The following is a 15,972-nucleotide window of genomic DNA, read 5'->3' on the forward strand; positions in this document are numbered from 1 at the left end:
GATTACACCGAAAAGCACATTGCTTTTCATTTATTCATTACAGATCTGTCATAGCAGCATTTTTTTTTTTTTTGCTCTGAATTGTAGTGTCGTAGTAATAATAAATTTTATTCCAGACTCAGGATATTTTAAAAGATTATAAGCCTTTTAACTAATATTGCCATCTTGTTTAAATTGATCAAATTGGTATTTCAGCACCATAATCTTGCATTTCTTAACGTTGAACTAATGAGATGTGGCTTCCTAGGATGGCTGCTGAAATGGCTGTGCTGGGGGGTCGTAGAGTAACGGGATGAAAGCATCGTGCTGCTTGTTAGTGAGGTGGCGATAATGGCAGGAAGACAGAGCCCGAGTCTGGGGCTGGAGGCCTTCTTTAAGCACAGAACAGAGCGATACCTGCCCTTTGCAGGAGAGAGAGAGAGAGAGAGAGAGAGAGAAAGGCGCGCGGAGGGATGGAGAGAGAGACACACTATTTGGGAATTGGGGTAAGACTGAGAAATAAAAAAGCTAAAAATTAAGAAAAGAAAACATACTATCATGTTGCAATTATGATGGGTAAATCCCGATGTCAAGAAAGGAAACCAGTGATTCCCACTTAGGTGTTGTCACCTTAATAGGCTTCAGCAGCAGTGTTCATATTCTCAGGAGGCCAGGACTGTATCTAGATTCTTGCCCAATTACAGTGGATGGTAGTTTTTTTTTTTTTTATTACAGCTTTATAGTCATACATAGCATTTGGGTTCATCCTTACAGATTCAAACACACATGGAAATCGACTTTGGTTCATGGTACCCCATTTTCCCTCCTGCCCTTCCTTCTGTCTCCAGGTTTTCCCCCCTATTATTATTTCTCATTAAGTTATGCTGTAAACTTCTTTTTAAAATAGAAAACTCATTTGCCGTGAATAAAGCAGGTTTAGACACAGTAAGTGTGAACATGACTCCTGGGACGGACGCGCAGTTACCCCGTGCCCCGCATAGTGTAAGAGGAAACCTGCTCTTTCTGTTTCTGGGCTCTTGCTGGGCACTGCGTCAGGCGCTTGGCCTCAGAATCGGCCCAGTGGTCCCTCCTTACCGCACACCAGAGTCCCTGGTGGGAATCCAGAAAGGCTTTGCTTTCATGTCCCTGATCTTTAAGCAGGAAGATAGGCGTGGCGCACGGCTGCTGCCATGCTCATTGGCCACTGAAGGACACAGGAAGGTCCCTGGAGCCATGACTGGGAAGGAGCCACACCTGGTTACTTGTCCAGGGCAGGGCCAGACTTGGGGCGCCAGGCCCGGCCGCAGCCCCTGTCCTGCTGGTGGAAGTGCTGTGATGTCCTGCTTCCCCCAGCTGTGTGGCGGGGACAGGTCACATGTGCTCAGGCCCTCGGGAGGCTGTGGAGTGAGGAGTGAGTGGGGGGTGTGCACTGGGCATAGAGGTGTGCCCCCCATGGGCTTCTGGCCACCCCACTTCTGGCCCCTTGTTCCTGTCGGCCGACAGTGCCCATGGGCTGTGGCAGCATCTGTGACAGAGGCGCGAGGCCTGGCCGCAGGCTGCCACCGCACCTGGAGGCCCCTCTGCCACATACTCCCACTGTTGCTGTCCTGCGCCTGGGCCCTGAGTTTCTTGTTGACCTCATATTGTCTCTGAGTGCCTGGCATCTGGAGTACTAACACAGAAGGGTGCCCTAGGCTCCGTCGCCAAAGCCCCCACGTATCTCTTAAAGTTTCCACAGTGACCATCTTCCCCAAGTCCCCAGAGTCTGGGTTGGGGACTCGCTGTCTCGGGCCCAGGAAACCTAGGCCTTTAGTCTTCTCTTCTGGCGGCACATTAGTGGGGGGACACCTGCAGGGATTTCTCTGAGCTGGGTCCTCACCCTGCCTGAGCTCTGAAGTCCCCTCTTCCTCAGTGTCTCCACAGGGGAAGCCCCAGCTGCCTGCTGCAGGCTCTTTCCTACCCCCCTCAGGGACGCAGGAAGGTCATCTTTGGCTCAGGACTTCCCCTCTTTCTTTATTTTTGTTCTAGATCTTACTCTGAGGTAAAGTACACATACTGTAGATCTTACCCTCTTAGCCATCAAGTCTACAGTGCACCTAAACATCAACTACGCTCATGACTCTGTGAAGCCGTCACCACCACACGTCCCCAGAACTCTTCATCTTGCACGGATGGACTGTGTCCACGAGACCTTGGTTTCCCCACTCGCCCTTCCCCTGGGCCCTGGAGGCCACCTTCTCTCTATGATTTTACCTCCCTCAAGTACCTCACATAAAGTGGATTCATTCAGTATGTGTCTTTTGTGAGTGGCTTATTTCACTTAGCGTGATGTCACTGATTGTTGGCACGCATCAGGATTCCCTTACTGACCAAAGCTGAATGGCATTCCACTGGTGGACGTCCACCTCTTGCTTAGCTGTCGGTCTCCTTGCACACTTGGGTCGACTCCACATTTTAGCTATCGTGAATCAAGGTGCTGTGAACTTGGGGGTGAGAATGTCTCTTTAGACCCAGCTTTCAGTTCTTCTGTGCGTCCACCCAGAAGTGGAATGGCTGGACCATGTGGTCATTCTATGCTTAGACTTTTAAGGAACTGCTGTGCTGTTTGCCCCGAGGCTGTCCCCTGTACATCCCTACTGCAGGGCTCCAGGGATTCCATTTCTCCACCCCTTGCCCACATTTGTCATTCTCTCTCTCTCTCTCTGTATGTATTTGTGTATGTATGGGTGAGTGTGTTTGTGTGTGTGTGTCTGTGTGTGTATATATATATAGTAATCATCCTAATGGGTGTGAGTTGGTATTGGATTGTGGTTTTGCTTTGCATTCCCCTAATGATTAGTGATGTTGAGCACCTTTTCACCCACTTATTGGCCATTTGTATGTCTCCTTTGGAGAAATGTCTGTGTCCTCTGCACATTTGGAGGGCTGCCATCTTATTCTGTCAGTGGTGTCTTTTGATGCAAAAATGTCACAAACTTCAAAAGCTCAATTTGTCCACCCCTTTGTTTCCTGTGCCTTTGGTGTCATTTCTGGGAAATTGCTGCTGGACCTAAGGTCATGAAGCTTTGGCTCCCTACTGTCCTTTAAGAATTTCCTGGTTTTAGGGTTATCACTTAGGCTTCTAATCATTTTGAGTCAGTTTTTGCATATGGCGCTTGGCAGGGCCCCACTTCACTCTTTTGTACCTGGATATCAGTTTTCCCAGAATGATTTGTGAAAAGGTTTTTTTTTTTTTTTTTCCATTGAGTGATGTTGATTTCCTCACCTGAACGTGAGAGTTTATTTCAGGACTTCTGTTCTATTCCGTTGATTCAGTTTATACCACTGGTTTTGATAATGATAGCTTTGTGGAAAGTTTTGAAATTAGGAAGCGTGACTCCTCCAGGTTTGGGCCCTTTTTATTTTTTCCAGATTGCTTTAGCTATTTAAGGTTTCTTAATATTTCAGAATTTTAGAATGGGTTTTTCCATTTCTGCAGATATGCCATTGGAATTTTGACAAGGATTGCTCTAAATCCGTAGATCACTGGATAGTATTGATGCTTTAACAAAATTAAGTATTCCCATCCATGAACATGGGATATGTTTGCCTTCTTTAATATCTTTGAGCAGTATTTTGTAATGTTTTCATATCCTTGGTTAAGGTGATTCTTTCTGAAGCTATTGTAAATGGAATCGTTTTTATAAGTTCCTTTTTAGATCGCCCATCGTTTGTGTGTGGAAACAGCCACCTTTCATGTGTGAAGTGTCCTCCTTGGTTCAGTTTTAGCAGTGACAGCGCTGCCCCTCTGAATCCTAATTCTATGTGCCTTGGTGCCTTGGGAGCTTGTTCTCTTTAGAGTGAGGGTGAGATGAGGATATGGTGGGGAGTTGGGAGAATGCCGGCTTCTTGTTTGGAGAGTGGAGACGTTTTCTCATCTTCAGTCATTCAGGTCTCATACACTAAAACCAAGACATTTCTTATATTTCAAACATTGTGAGTTAAATGTCATGAATCTTTGGCTGTTTCTTTTAGCACCGTTTGGCAGATCCACTCCCTTCCCACTCTGACCTTCCTACGGGCTTCCCCCTGGGTGGCTGCACCCTGTTTGAATGAATGGCCTCTGAATGGAAATTCGAACAGTCAGCCTCACCATCTTATGCAATCCGTATGGTGACCAACGCCGTGATACCTTAGCAACAAGTGTTCTTCCCTCATTATTTAAGGGCATCTTTGATATCATATCACTACATTTGAGACTTTAACAGAAGATAGGAATTCATGATTCCAACTTCCGTTTCTTTCGTATTATGTGGAATTTTATTTTTAAACTGTAAGTCTGTTCTTCATTTCCTTCCCTCTTCACTTCTCCAACAGAAAGCATTGTGCCAACTTTGATGAGGAGAGTATTAATGGTACCATAGAAATTAGTAACTTAGGAAAGAGTCAATTCTCAGAGGTGGAAAGGAAGCCAGGGCTGATTCAGTCCCAAGCTCAGGCTGGAGAGTTAAATGACCAGTTCAATGTTGGGCAGCTAGAAAAAGTATTCGTTTCCTGTCTGTGAGGGGATCTCCAGCACTGGTTCTGAAGTCACGTGCTTAGTTCAACTTCTGGATTCTCCAGAGGGACCTTGGGCTTGATGCTTGGCTATCCATGCCTTAGTTTTCTCATCTGTAAAGTGGGAATGATGCCCATCTCACAGGATCATTGTGCTGATTAAATGAGGAAACACTTCAAAGGGTGGTGTGAGGTAGGTACTCGGTCAGTGCAAACCCATCGTGCCCTGGGAAGTGTGGCACACATGTGAGGAAAGTCTCACTGGACTGTAGTAGAGTAATCACTGCTTCACTGTGACTTGTTATGGAAAATCTGTGACACTTCCTACTTTTACCCATTATTTCTTTTGTTCCGTCAGAGGCCAGCAGAGATGGTCGATGAGGAAGAAGATGAGGAGAAAACCAACAAAGATGCAGAACAGAAAGAAGACTTTTCAGAAATGAATGGCCAAGTGGAAGATGAGGCCGGTGCGGGGGCTGTCGATGTCCCTGAGCAAGTGGAGGAGGTCCCTGAGCAAGTGGAGGAGATCCCAGATCCCAGTGAGGAGAACACGGGTCCTGCTCGGGTAAATGGAGGCACGGATGAAGAAAATGGCGAGGAACTGGACCAGGTTAATGAGGAGCTCCAGACGGCAGTGGAGGAGGAAAGACAGTCTCCAGCAGGGGCGGGCAGTGGACAAGACGAGGTATGGCTTTGCTTTCTTGTGTGTTTGCATGGGGTCGGGGGAGAGAACCTGCACACACATGCATCAACCTGGAGAATTATCCAAACACTTACGACTGGCACTGAAATCACTTATGACAGAGTAAGTAAGACCTAATAGAGTTTAAATAATTTTAATTTATACTTATTTAGAATCAGTTCACAAGTTAGTTTTGCCATCTGACAGTTCTCCTGTCCATCTTTCTGACAGCCGTCCGTCTATTCATCTCCTCTCATTGTAGCAAAAATTTACAGAGCCCTTTAACGACACATATCATAAAAGGGAGGAAAAAAATAAAACTAGAAACAAGCTATAGGACCAAGTAAGAAGCCAGAAAAGGATATCAAGGCCAGTGAGACCTGGGTGATACAAAGAGCATCATCGCTATTATCAGTGACTTCTTTTCTCTCTGGGAGCATTAGCCAGGTTGGTTTGTTCCACCTTAAGTGGATGCATTGAGCCAAGCACTCAACTCGCTTGAGTGTAGCTAGAGCAAAACAGGAGAATTGAACATTGGCAGAGTGCAAAGTGTGCCCGTGGCCAGGTTTTAATAAGTGGTGCAGAGTCTCCTGTAACCCCCTGCACCTCTATACAAAGCACTCTGAACATGCAACGGAACTCTCAGCACGCCTCTCTTTTCGTCCTTCCTCTGGTGGGATAACCACCACACATAGGTCCACACAGTGCTCAATGTCATTTACTTGGCAACTGCATTGGTCCGTTTCATAGAACTCTTTGTGGTGTTAGCCTTTGATGAAAGTTTACCGCATGAAATCAAAGTGCAGTTCTGTGTGGGACAAGGTCATGAGATCCTAGGACACATTTTCTGCCCCCAGTGGTCTAGCTTAATTCAATGCGTGACCTAGATAGATTTTTACATGAATGAATGGACTGCCTGTCCATCCATCTTCCATAAATATAACGTCTTAAAACAATGCTACAGTTTTCAATAACATGGGTACACCTGGAAGACGTTGTGTAAAGTGAAACAAGCCAGGCACAGACTGACAACTTCTCCATGGTCTCACTTATACACAGAGCGCAACACAGCTGAACTTAGGCAGAGGGCAGAATGGTGGTTATTAGGGGTGGGGGTGGGGGCTGGGAGATTTGGTCTCAGGATTTAACATTCCACTTAGGAGGAATAAGTCTAAGATGTCTGTGTAAACATGGTCCTTACAGCTAATGACCATGCACTGTGTGCTTGAAGGATAGGATCACTCCCATTGCATTCTGGAGAGATTTTTGGGGTTCTCCCTACAAAGGGTGATGAGTAAGACTGTGGCCTGGAGATTTGGGGAGCTGGACTGACTCTTGTCCTTGCTGGTGGCTCTGGCAGAGCTGTGAGGCCTTCAGGATTCCATGCAGCATAGTTTGAAAACCAGCATTTTGGAGTTTTGGTTTTTCAAACCAGTGAGTTCTAATCTCGCCCCTGGTTTCAGTCTCGTGGGGGAAATCAAACCACCCATGGGGCAGTATCAAACGACCCATGGGGGCAGTATCACTGACACCGTGGGAGAGGAGCTGCCCTGCAGTTGGGTTCTCTATCCTGCTCTGCCTGCCTGTGCTCCATGGCTCCTGGCACAGCACTGGCACACCAGTGAGTCCCCGGGAGAGCCTCAGTAGGAGGCTGGGCCTCGGGACTCCAGGGCGGGGCTGCTGCGTGGCTTGGGTCCCTCTCCACAGAAAAATATAAAGATGTTTTTTGAAAGAAAAGATCCAAGGGAAATAAAGAAAAGAAACAACAACAGAAATATAAAGCCTGCAGCATAGGGAATGGTGATTACAATGTCAGAAAAGCCTTCTCTGCAAATAGAACGGTGTGTCTGCTGGGTGACCACCGTCGGAGGCACAAGGGGAGCGAGGCATGGTTCTGGTGGAGGACTTAGGAGATTACATGGGACGCGGAGTAGCTAGGTTTCCCCTGTAACTTTTATTGCCTTTGTAAAGGAAAGAGCTGAACACCTTTGTTTTGATCTGTTTTCCTCCAGGCTGATGTGGACCCTCAGAGGCCACCGAGGCCAGAAGTGAAGATCACCAGTCCTCAGGAAAACGGGAGCAATGAGCAGAGCAAGGACTACTCCGTGGTGGCATAGATGGTGACTAAGAGCAAGGACTTGGAGTAGGAGAACGAAGCCATGACCCTGAGCAGTGAGCGCATCGTTCTTGCTAAACCTGGTGAGGCAAGACGGTTGGACCCTCCCTGTGGAATTTCACAATCAGAGGCCTCAGCGGGAGACTGGAGGACTCTCAGTAGCTACTAAAAGAGAATGGCATGCTTTACGGCATGTGTTTTTATGTCACTTAGAAGATTTGAATAAGAGGGACAGAGAAGAATCTGCCAAGGACAGTCGGCCACTTATGTTTGTAAGGATAGAAGGATAGAATCACTCCCATTGCATTCGTTATTGTAAATTTAGGAATGACAGTAGTAGACGGCAGCTTGTTCTAAAGCATTTATCTAAGAAAGCATAGAGCTTTAAAGAATCGGTAATAGGAAAACATGTTATTTTCTTAAAGCAATAAACTTTTGAATGAAAACAGTTGCAATTTAGTTTCAGAGGTAACTTGGAGATGGCAGGAGGTCAGCATGTTTCCTTGGCTTGTTGACCTTCCTGTCTTTCCTCCTCTTAAGCCAGACTCTACTAGAATGCATCCAGGTAGAGTGCAAGGCATCCGCTCTGGTAGGGGGAGCATTCATTGGGAGTGTCCCTGCTGCCCTGGGCACCAGGAAGGGCAGCCCTCAGGAAGGAGCCGGGAAGGAAGGACAACTCGTGCTGCCCAGCAAATTCTGGAAATCCTATGGATTTCCATGGGTCCAGTCTACCTTTAACAAGGATCCTTTCCTTCCCCCTCATGTTACTGTGTTGGAAAACACAAAACTCGTTATTCCTCAGATGGAATTCTTCCCAGATTTTGGGTTCTCTCCTTTCTCTCTCTCTCTCTCTCTCTCTCTCTCTCTCTCTCTCTCTCTCTTTCTTCTCCTTTCTTTTTTCCCCTTCAAAAGTAAGACAATGTAATAGAAAGAAAAATGTAGGCTATAAGAAGAGTTTGTGGCCACCCAGTTTCACTTGCTTGTTGCTTTATTCCTGTTAGCACTGTCTTGTGATGGTTTTGCCCCTAGAGATATCAGCAAGTATGTGTTTTCCAAGCTGATTTTATTTGGTTTATTTTTGTCGGGGGGTGGTAGTGCGTGTTACTGGGGATTGAACTCAGGGGCACCCAACCACTGAGCCACATCCCCAGCCCTATTTTGTATTTTATTTAGAGATAGGGTCTCACTGAGTTGCTTAGCACCTAGCTTTTGCTGAGGCTGGCTTTGAATTTGTGATCCTCCTGCCTCAGCCTCCCGAGCTGCTGGGATTACAAGCATGCACCACTGTGCCTGGCTTATTTAGTCTTTTAAACAGATTCTTTACTATGTGATTAGAAGATATCAGATTGAAATAGGTGAATTTTTTAAAAAAAATCATCATAATGGAAATAGTGCCTGATTACTACTTTGTGACTGATTAAGTTAATTTGTTTTCTCCTTGTGAGGTGGATGTGAGGGTGTAATTACATTAGTTTGGTGATCATGATTAGAGATGATGCCAGTCTTTCCTTATGTATAGAAATAATATATTTTTCTCATTTTAAAGAATATATTTTTTAATTATGTAGAAGTTGTGAATTGGAAATTTTAACTTGTAGAGCTTTTATAAGAATCATTATTAATCATAAATTTAAAAGACTACCCGCCCACCCCCAGATTTCATAGCCAACCATTTGGAATCAGAATAGTTGGCAGTTATATAAAGCACTTTGTAGTACTTGGAAAATAGATGTATTTCTCCTAGTAGCTATTTTAGTATCTCCCACAAATAGGAAGAATGAGCAGAGATTTATAATGTTACAGTATTTCAGGGAGATTACAAAGCACAGGATATATTAATCTGGGCATGTGAATTGAAAATGGGGTGCAGTGTTTCTGGTGTAAAATCTAGATTGTTCTTCTCCTGGTAAATGGACTCACCTTTTCAGGTGGGCAGTATCAAGCGCTGTGGACCGAAGAAAGCTGATCCACTTCTTCTGCGGCTGGGGATGTGGATCAGCTGGACTTTGGTTGCTCCAGACAACCGGGGCTTGCTCCAGGTTTAGTGACTTTAAACTTGAGGTTAAATATAAGAGGTTTTAACTAAGTCTCAGGAAGATGTCTTCTCTTTCCTTTATCATTGAAGAATTTCTCTTATCTTCTTTAATAAAAACATTTCTCTTTTTTTTCTTCCTGTTCTTTTCTTCATTATACTATGAAACTTAGGTTTAGGGAATTCCTTATGGGTCATTTTACATGAAAAATAAAATTTGGAGTTTTAAGCATACTTCAAGAAGGTATAGGTCACAATAACTATCAAAGCATTTTAAAACAGGGACATATTCTTTTGTGTGGGCATATTTTAACACCCATTGACAAGATAAAACTGGGACCTACCATGAAAGAATGAATAACAACTTACCACTTTAGACAAGTTTCAAACATCATACTTAAAACAATAAATAAATGACATAAGTCATCTAACCAAGCAAGAAATCACTCACAGAGAATTAAAACTGTGGATATCACTTTGGAAATACATGACTTTAACATAAATGTTGAAAATCTCTTCACCTCCCAAATGTGGGAAGGTGGTCCCCATGTCACGCTAGCTGTATAAATGAGCACTTTGTGGGGAATTCGGGATCAATTATGTGAGTGGATGGAAGAGATCTGGGTTAGGCTTCATGTTTTGTCTTATAGAGAGTCAGGGTGCTATGAAAAACTAACATTGCTTTTATGTAATAAACAATATGATGCTTTGAGATGTTGGTTCTTCATGATGCTGTATATTCAGATTTCCTAGTTTTAATGTCACTCAACTGCTATCTTAAACTTATTTGAATTTTTAAGGCGCTTGTGAACAACTGGTTTGTTAGTAGAATTGGAACAGGAGGGGGTTTGCAGAACAAATACATGTTTTGACTGAAGTCCTTCTCAGGCTAGGGCTATTACCCGCTTAGCTTCTGTTAGAATAGTGGCGGAGTGCCCAGGGACTCTAGTTTTAACATACCAAACTATGGCCGGAGAAAAAACTTTTACTCATTATTTTTTTCTCTGTGGCCATAGAATGACCTTTAATTTAAGAATTGTTTTCCTTCTTTGGGGGGAAGAGGCGGAGGACCCATTGACTGCAGACCCACAAGGAGGAGCGTGACATGATCACACTTCCTGCTTCATTCTCAAAGTGTCAATTCTTGCCCTGGGTGTAGAGAAAAACCATCCCACATTCGTGGCTTAGAGCCCGTGGGCATCTCTGGGTTCAGAGCTATGAAGCCATCAGATAAAATTAAGGTGCCAGGGCACAGCTCATCAACCACTGTCCTCAGAATTTCTGCTAGACAACCCATCCTGTGCATGAAGGATGGAGTTCATCCAGTTAGGAAAGAAACTGTGTATCTAAAATTGTGACTGCAGGACCCTAAGACGGCTCCTGTGTCTCATGGGCTAATTCTCCTCAGGAATTAGCCCTACACTTTCATTTTATGAAGTTAAAAAAGGTTAATCACTGAGCAGAGAACATCACATCTGAATTGGTGCCAGTCTGAACAAAAATATAGTACGTGGATGAATATCAAACGCTCATAGAGACGCCCTGGCACACTTCGCAGCAGCAGGAGGGGCTCTCAACGCAGCGGGATTCAGGCTGAGCCCCTTCTGTGTGAAACTGAGAGAAGCCATGGGTACAGCGTGAGAGGAAAGGCTAAGAAATGGTAGACACCATAGTGCTGGTTCTTGGAGACTCGGAGGAATTTAATGTTTTTCTCAAAATAAGAGAGTTACCAACATTTTAGTGAAAAGTTTATTCTAGGATAAAATGTTGTTATTATTATTATTTTTTAAAATCACAGCAAAACCCAGACATACATATCTCATTTTCCTGTGGTGACCAGAGTAACAGTGCTTGCCATCAGCTAAGGACCATGTGCTCTGAGCGCAGAGCATCGCACACCAACACGGGCTCTGTCAGAAGGTCGATGACTGTTGGTGATGGTGTGTGATTTACCTGGGTCTGTCGAGGCCCCCAGGCAGCCACTAGCACCAGAAACAGACAGACAGACAGACTGACTGCTGTCCACTCGTTTCTGTGATGTTAGGTTAGGGCAGAAGGTTTTGCTGTTCTTGTGTGTAATGCAACATCTTCCTGGAAGGGATCCATTTTTTTTTTTCCCCTTAAGGTTCTCTGTTTTTCTAAAGTGCTGAGCACATGTAGTTCTTTGGTTTTGAAAATCATTTTTACAAATATAATAAGATCTTTACTTTAAAAAAAAAATCCTGGTTTATAGATGGGTCTGATTTTTGTTCTTCTCCCGTGAAATTTGTATATTTCCTCCCATGAAGTTTGAGTGACAGATGGAGAAAGAAAAAGTGTTCCCCTGTGTCGGTGAGGAACAAAATATTGTTCTTGATGAGGCATAACATCCTGTAGGAGATGGGGAATCAGAAACGCATTTGTAAATCAGGAGGTAGCTAATGGAGCTCCACTGACTTCAGCCAGCAGGGCTGAGCTTCAGTCCACGGATGGGACCAGGTAATTCCCTGCAGTTCTATCAGCTTGAACCCCAGAGCTTAACTGAATGTTTTGGTTATTGTCACAAATGCAGTGACATAAGGGAAAGGGAGCAATTGTAGTCAGTAAGTACTAGAAGTGTGAAGAAAGCCTATTGTGATTTCTTGCTTCAACGTTCTTCTTGTGTCTTAAGTCTTTAACATGTTCAATATTAATGGGTGATTGCTGACATTGTAAATAAAGGTTAAGTTGTAAAGGTCAAAGTTTCCGTAGGATTTATTATGTTCTGATTATCTCTCTGTAAGGAAAATTATTTGTGTTTTGATCATATTATCAACAGTTAGTTTTTTATTTCTGTGTCAGTACACACTCTAAAATGCAAAAGTTTTAGTTGTGTCTTTTGAGTAAATAGATCTGCCTTTTATATAATTAAAGTGTGTTTGGATGGTTTAAGGTTTGCTTTATGTTGTATTGCTAACATTTCATGTATTAATCCTTTTTGTGGCATTTTTCATGAACCCAATAGAAACATTTCAACTTATATCATGTACAATTTAAGCACAATAAAACATACTATGTTTCTATTTAGCATAGATATTAAACTTCATTATGTAGAACTTTTTATAATTTCATATACATGTTGTTTATTTTATTAAAAATCATTTTTGTTTATGGAATGTTTTTACAGAAACACAGGTCCAGCATTTTTGTGTTAAATAATGGTGTCCTTAGAAATACATAGTAGATTACATGACTACACACATCTTGTATCCACAAGTCCATAGGGATGTATTCACAATTTTACGGTTTGGATAAAATCCTGCTTCACCTGTGGGATATTGACTGCTTTTATTCTGCTGAATTAACATAATTTTGCTTTCTCCTCTGCATTTGAAAACGACACCATGGAAGCCCCCGGTACGTGTGAGCTGGATCCCGTAACCGTGGAGAGCACACCTCTTTGGCACATGACCTGTTTGTCTGTTATTCCGCAAGAATGAAAAGCAAACCCTGGGATGGAAGGGGGCCTGCACGTTTGCCAGAGTCAAATCTCTTTAGACTGCATGGTCCGTGAACTCTAGAACCTTCCATTACCAAGAATGACTAATTTCTACAAGATATTGTAAAATTGTGGCGTGCATTTGCTATTTTATACTTATTTATGAAAATAAACATGCAGCACTCTTGAAGGTTTCCAGGGGTATTTGTTTCTTTTTTCTCCCTGGATGGGGCTTAATCTATTAAATTGTTGTAGAGTCTCTCAAATGCTCTCATAGAAAAACTCCATCTTCCAATAAACAGACAAATGATACAGGAATGCCTTTCACTTTACTTTTCCTTGATTTAACAATTTCATTGGTTTAGAAGGAACAAAAGTGATTTAAAAATGCAACACCCCCCGCCCCCCCCCCCCCCCCCCCCCCCCCGCCCTGCCCCGTCCCCATTAAGTTTAAAACTCATGGAGCAATTCCTTTTGGTTTGCTGTTGGCTCTTCTTTTTGGGTACAGATGACTGTAGGATCCTCCTGGTTCTCCCTGACTCTCTGCCTTATTAGGAGGTTGCTCTTCTGTCTCTCTGAACCCTCCCTCCTCCTAACGGTCCCCTTCACAGTCACACCTTATCACCTGCACGGGTGCTTGGACTTCTCAGTCTGTGTCTCCAGGCCAGCTTCTCTCTGGGGCTCCAGACCTGTGTGACTCCTCGAGGCTGCATACCCCAGTTCCTCCAACTCCACGTCTCTGTTCCCTGGACCCACATCTCCACTCCCTCATTGCCCAGCCTGGTCTGTGGAGCCAGCTGCCACTCAACCTGGAACCTGGAAGCCATGTTCAGTTAGTGTCATCCTCTGGCTCTGTGGCACCTTGGTCGTTAGAGTCCTTTCCCTTTGCCTGACACTAGAGCGGTCTGTGGGTTTTGCTTACTAACAGGAACATTTCTGGTCTTATTTATTGACCGAAGATTCCTCTTCACTAATTCATATATTTGCCTCTTTTTCTACTGGGTTGTGGACTTTCTATTATTGTTTGGAAAAACTTCATATATTCTTCATATTCTTTGCTTATATGCTTTAAAAATATCTCTGCCAGTTTATGTTTTCTAAATTTTTTTCTTGCTTTTCTAAAAGTGATATTAGTCTAGATATTTTTTAATATTAATGCCATATAATATATTGATTTTTTTCTTTGTTTTTCATTTAGGAAATCTTAACTCTTAATTTATGTTATAATTCTATTTTTTTTAAGTTTTGTTTTTTACAATTAGAATTTTGTCAATTAGGACTATTTTTGGGTGTGTTGTGATTATACACTCAACTTTTTAAAATTTTTTTTAATATGAGTGACAAATTGTCTTAGCACTATTGATTGAACACACTGTCTCTCCCCCATTGATTTATAGTCATATACCAAGTTACCAATATGTTTTAGGCAAATTTTTGGCTCAGGATTGGAGGAGAATCCAAGTATGTACTGAATTCATGTGTCGAGGTCCCTACTGTGACTGTATTTAGGGACAGAGCCATTAGGGAGGTGATTAAAATTCCATGAGGTGGTACCGTGGAACTCTAATTAAGTAGGACTGTTCTTATAAGAAGAGGAAGAGGCACCGGAGCTTTGCACCTTGTGAGGAGAGCTGTCCATAAGGCAGGAAGACAGCCTCACCTGTGGGCACCTGGATCATGGGCTTCCAGCCTCCAGAACTGTGAGGATATAGATGGGTGCTGTTTCAGCCACCCAAGCTCTGGCATCTTGCTACCGCAGCTGAAGCAGGTGACAACAAATCCCTTTTCCTTGCCAGGTCCAAAATGGCACAGTAAGATTTGGTGGTGGGGTTAGCGAGTTTACAGAGAAGATATTTGTTCTGAAAAGTTCTTCAACAAATTTCTTTATTCTTTTGTCCTCCCTTTTCTTTTTCACTTGGTTATATTCACGGTAACTACGTTTGGTGAAATATTGTTCACGGTGGTTTCTAGTCTTCTGCTACAGAGCTTCCTTCCTCAGAAGGCAATGGCATGGGGAAGGGCTTCCCCAGAGGGTTGCCTGGCATCGAGCTCCTCGGTGCATTTTAATATCATAAACACCTAAATGGTTCTAAGCAAAATCTCCACAAGAGTCTTCACAGGATCTGACAAGTTGAACCTAAATTCATAAGGAACATCAAGGGGCCACGATATCTTTGAATTAAACAGGAGATTCACTCGCCCTGCATCACCTCTGACTGTAACTTACAATGACTTAGAGGTCAAGTGTTGGCGTAGGGAGTGCAGTGAAGCTGAATGGAAGCCGACCGGCAGCCAGGGAAGCCCTGGATCAACTCTCCTGCACAGGCACGGCCAGAACAACCTTCCCCGTTCAGCACAGTCTGGAGGAAATGCAGGCACCTTCACTCTCCGTCATGCTCATCCCAAGGGCTCCTATCTGAGAGTTACGAGAGAAGGGACTGGATCCTGACGCATCAGATGCCCCTGTGTACTGCGTGTGCCCACAAACATGTTCTGCGTGCAGTTTACTGATGGTTTTATTAGAGATGAGAGGAACCTGCCTTCTAAGAGCTTATCCGTTCCTTTTGTTTTTACTTCAGTTCCTTCATCTAAACCATTGATCCTTATATTTGGCCTTTTAACGTCATCCTAGATCTCTTGGATATTCTGGCCATGGTCCTTTAAGATCTTTTATTGTTGACTTTATTTTCAAGATTATATACTTTGTCTTTGGGGCCTGAGAATCTGTCTTCAATGTGGTCTATTAGTGGTGCTTTCAATTTTAAGTTTTAAATTTGATTTATTAAGCCTTTCGTTTCCAGAATTTGTTTTCTTTTCAGATTCTCTAACTTTTTATGGGAACATTCTTTCACTTTTTTGTATGTCCTCTTAGTTCATTCCTTATATCTTCTTTTAGGACTTTGGATGTTTTAATTGTAAATTTGCTAAATTCCTTTTTCTGGCATTTCCCCCACTGTTGTAAGCTATTTGGGTAGAGTGTTTCCTTGATTTTTCATCTTGTATTTCTGCCAGTCTTCTGGGTTGATTCTCACTTCTACTTTTCTATAAAGGAATTTTAGCAAGCTGCTTTCACATTTCCTGTGTTCTGGATTGGGTGAATGTCTAGGAACAAAGATTTTCACTGAATATGAACTCATTACTATATCCAGCCTCTAACACCTCATTGAGAG

The 15,972-nt window shown here is 43.3% G+C and overlaps 1 protein-coding gene across 1 annotated transcript in view; it reads left to right on the forward strand.

The window, feature by feature from the left end:
* The window catches only part of Dcdc2 (doublecortin domain containing 2), a 130,632-nt gene extending 117,636 nt beyond the window's left edge, over nt 1-12,996 (forward strand). Inside the window, exons 10-11 of the mRNA XM_046452502.2 lie at nt 4,874-5,200; nt 7,210-12,996. Of these exons, the coding sequence (XP_046308458.1) occupies nt 4,874-5,200; nt 7,210-7,314 (432 nt within the window). The 3' untranslated portion in view covers nt 7,315-12,996. The remainder of the gene's footprint in view (nt 1-4,873; nt 5,201-7,209) is intronic.
* The last annotated feature ends 2,976 nt before the right edge of the window (nt 12,997-15,972 follow it).

This window comes from Marmota monax, unplaced genomic scaffold, assembly GCF_021218885.2.
Source record: "Marmota monax isolate L192 unplaced genomic scaffold, Marmota_monax_Labrador192_F-V1.1 WCK01_AAM20220418_F8-fsc00141, whole genome shotgun sequence".
Lineage (NCBI taxonomy): Eukaryota > Metazoa > Chordata > Mammalia > Rodentia > Sciuridae > Marmota > Marmota monax.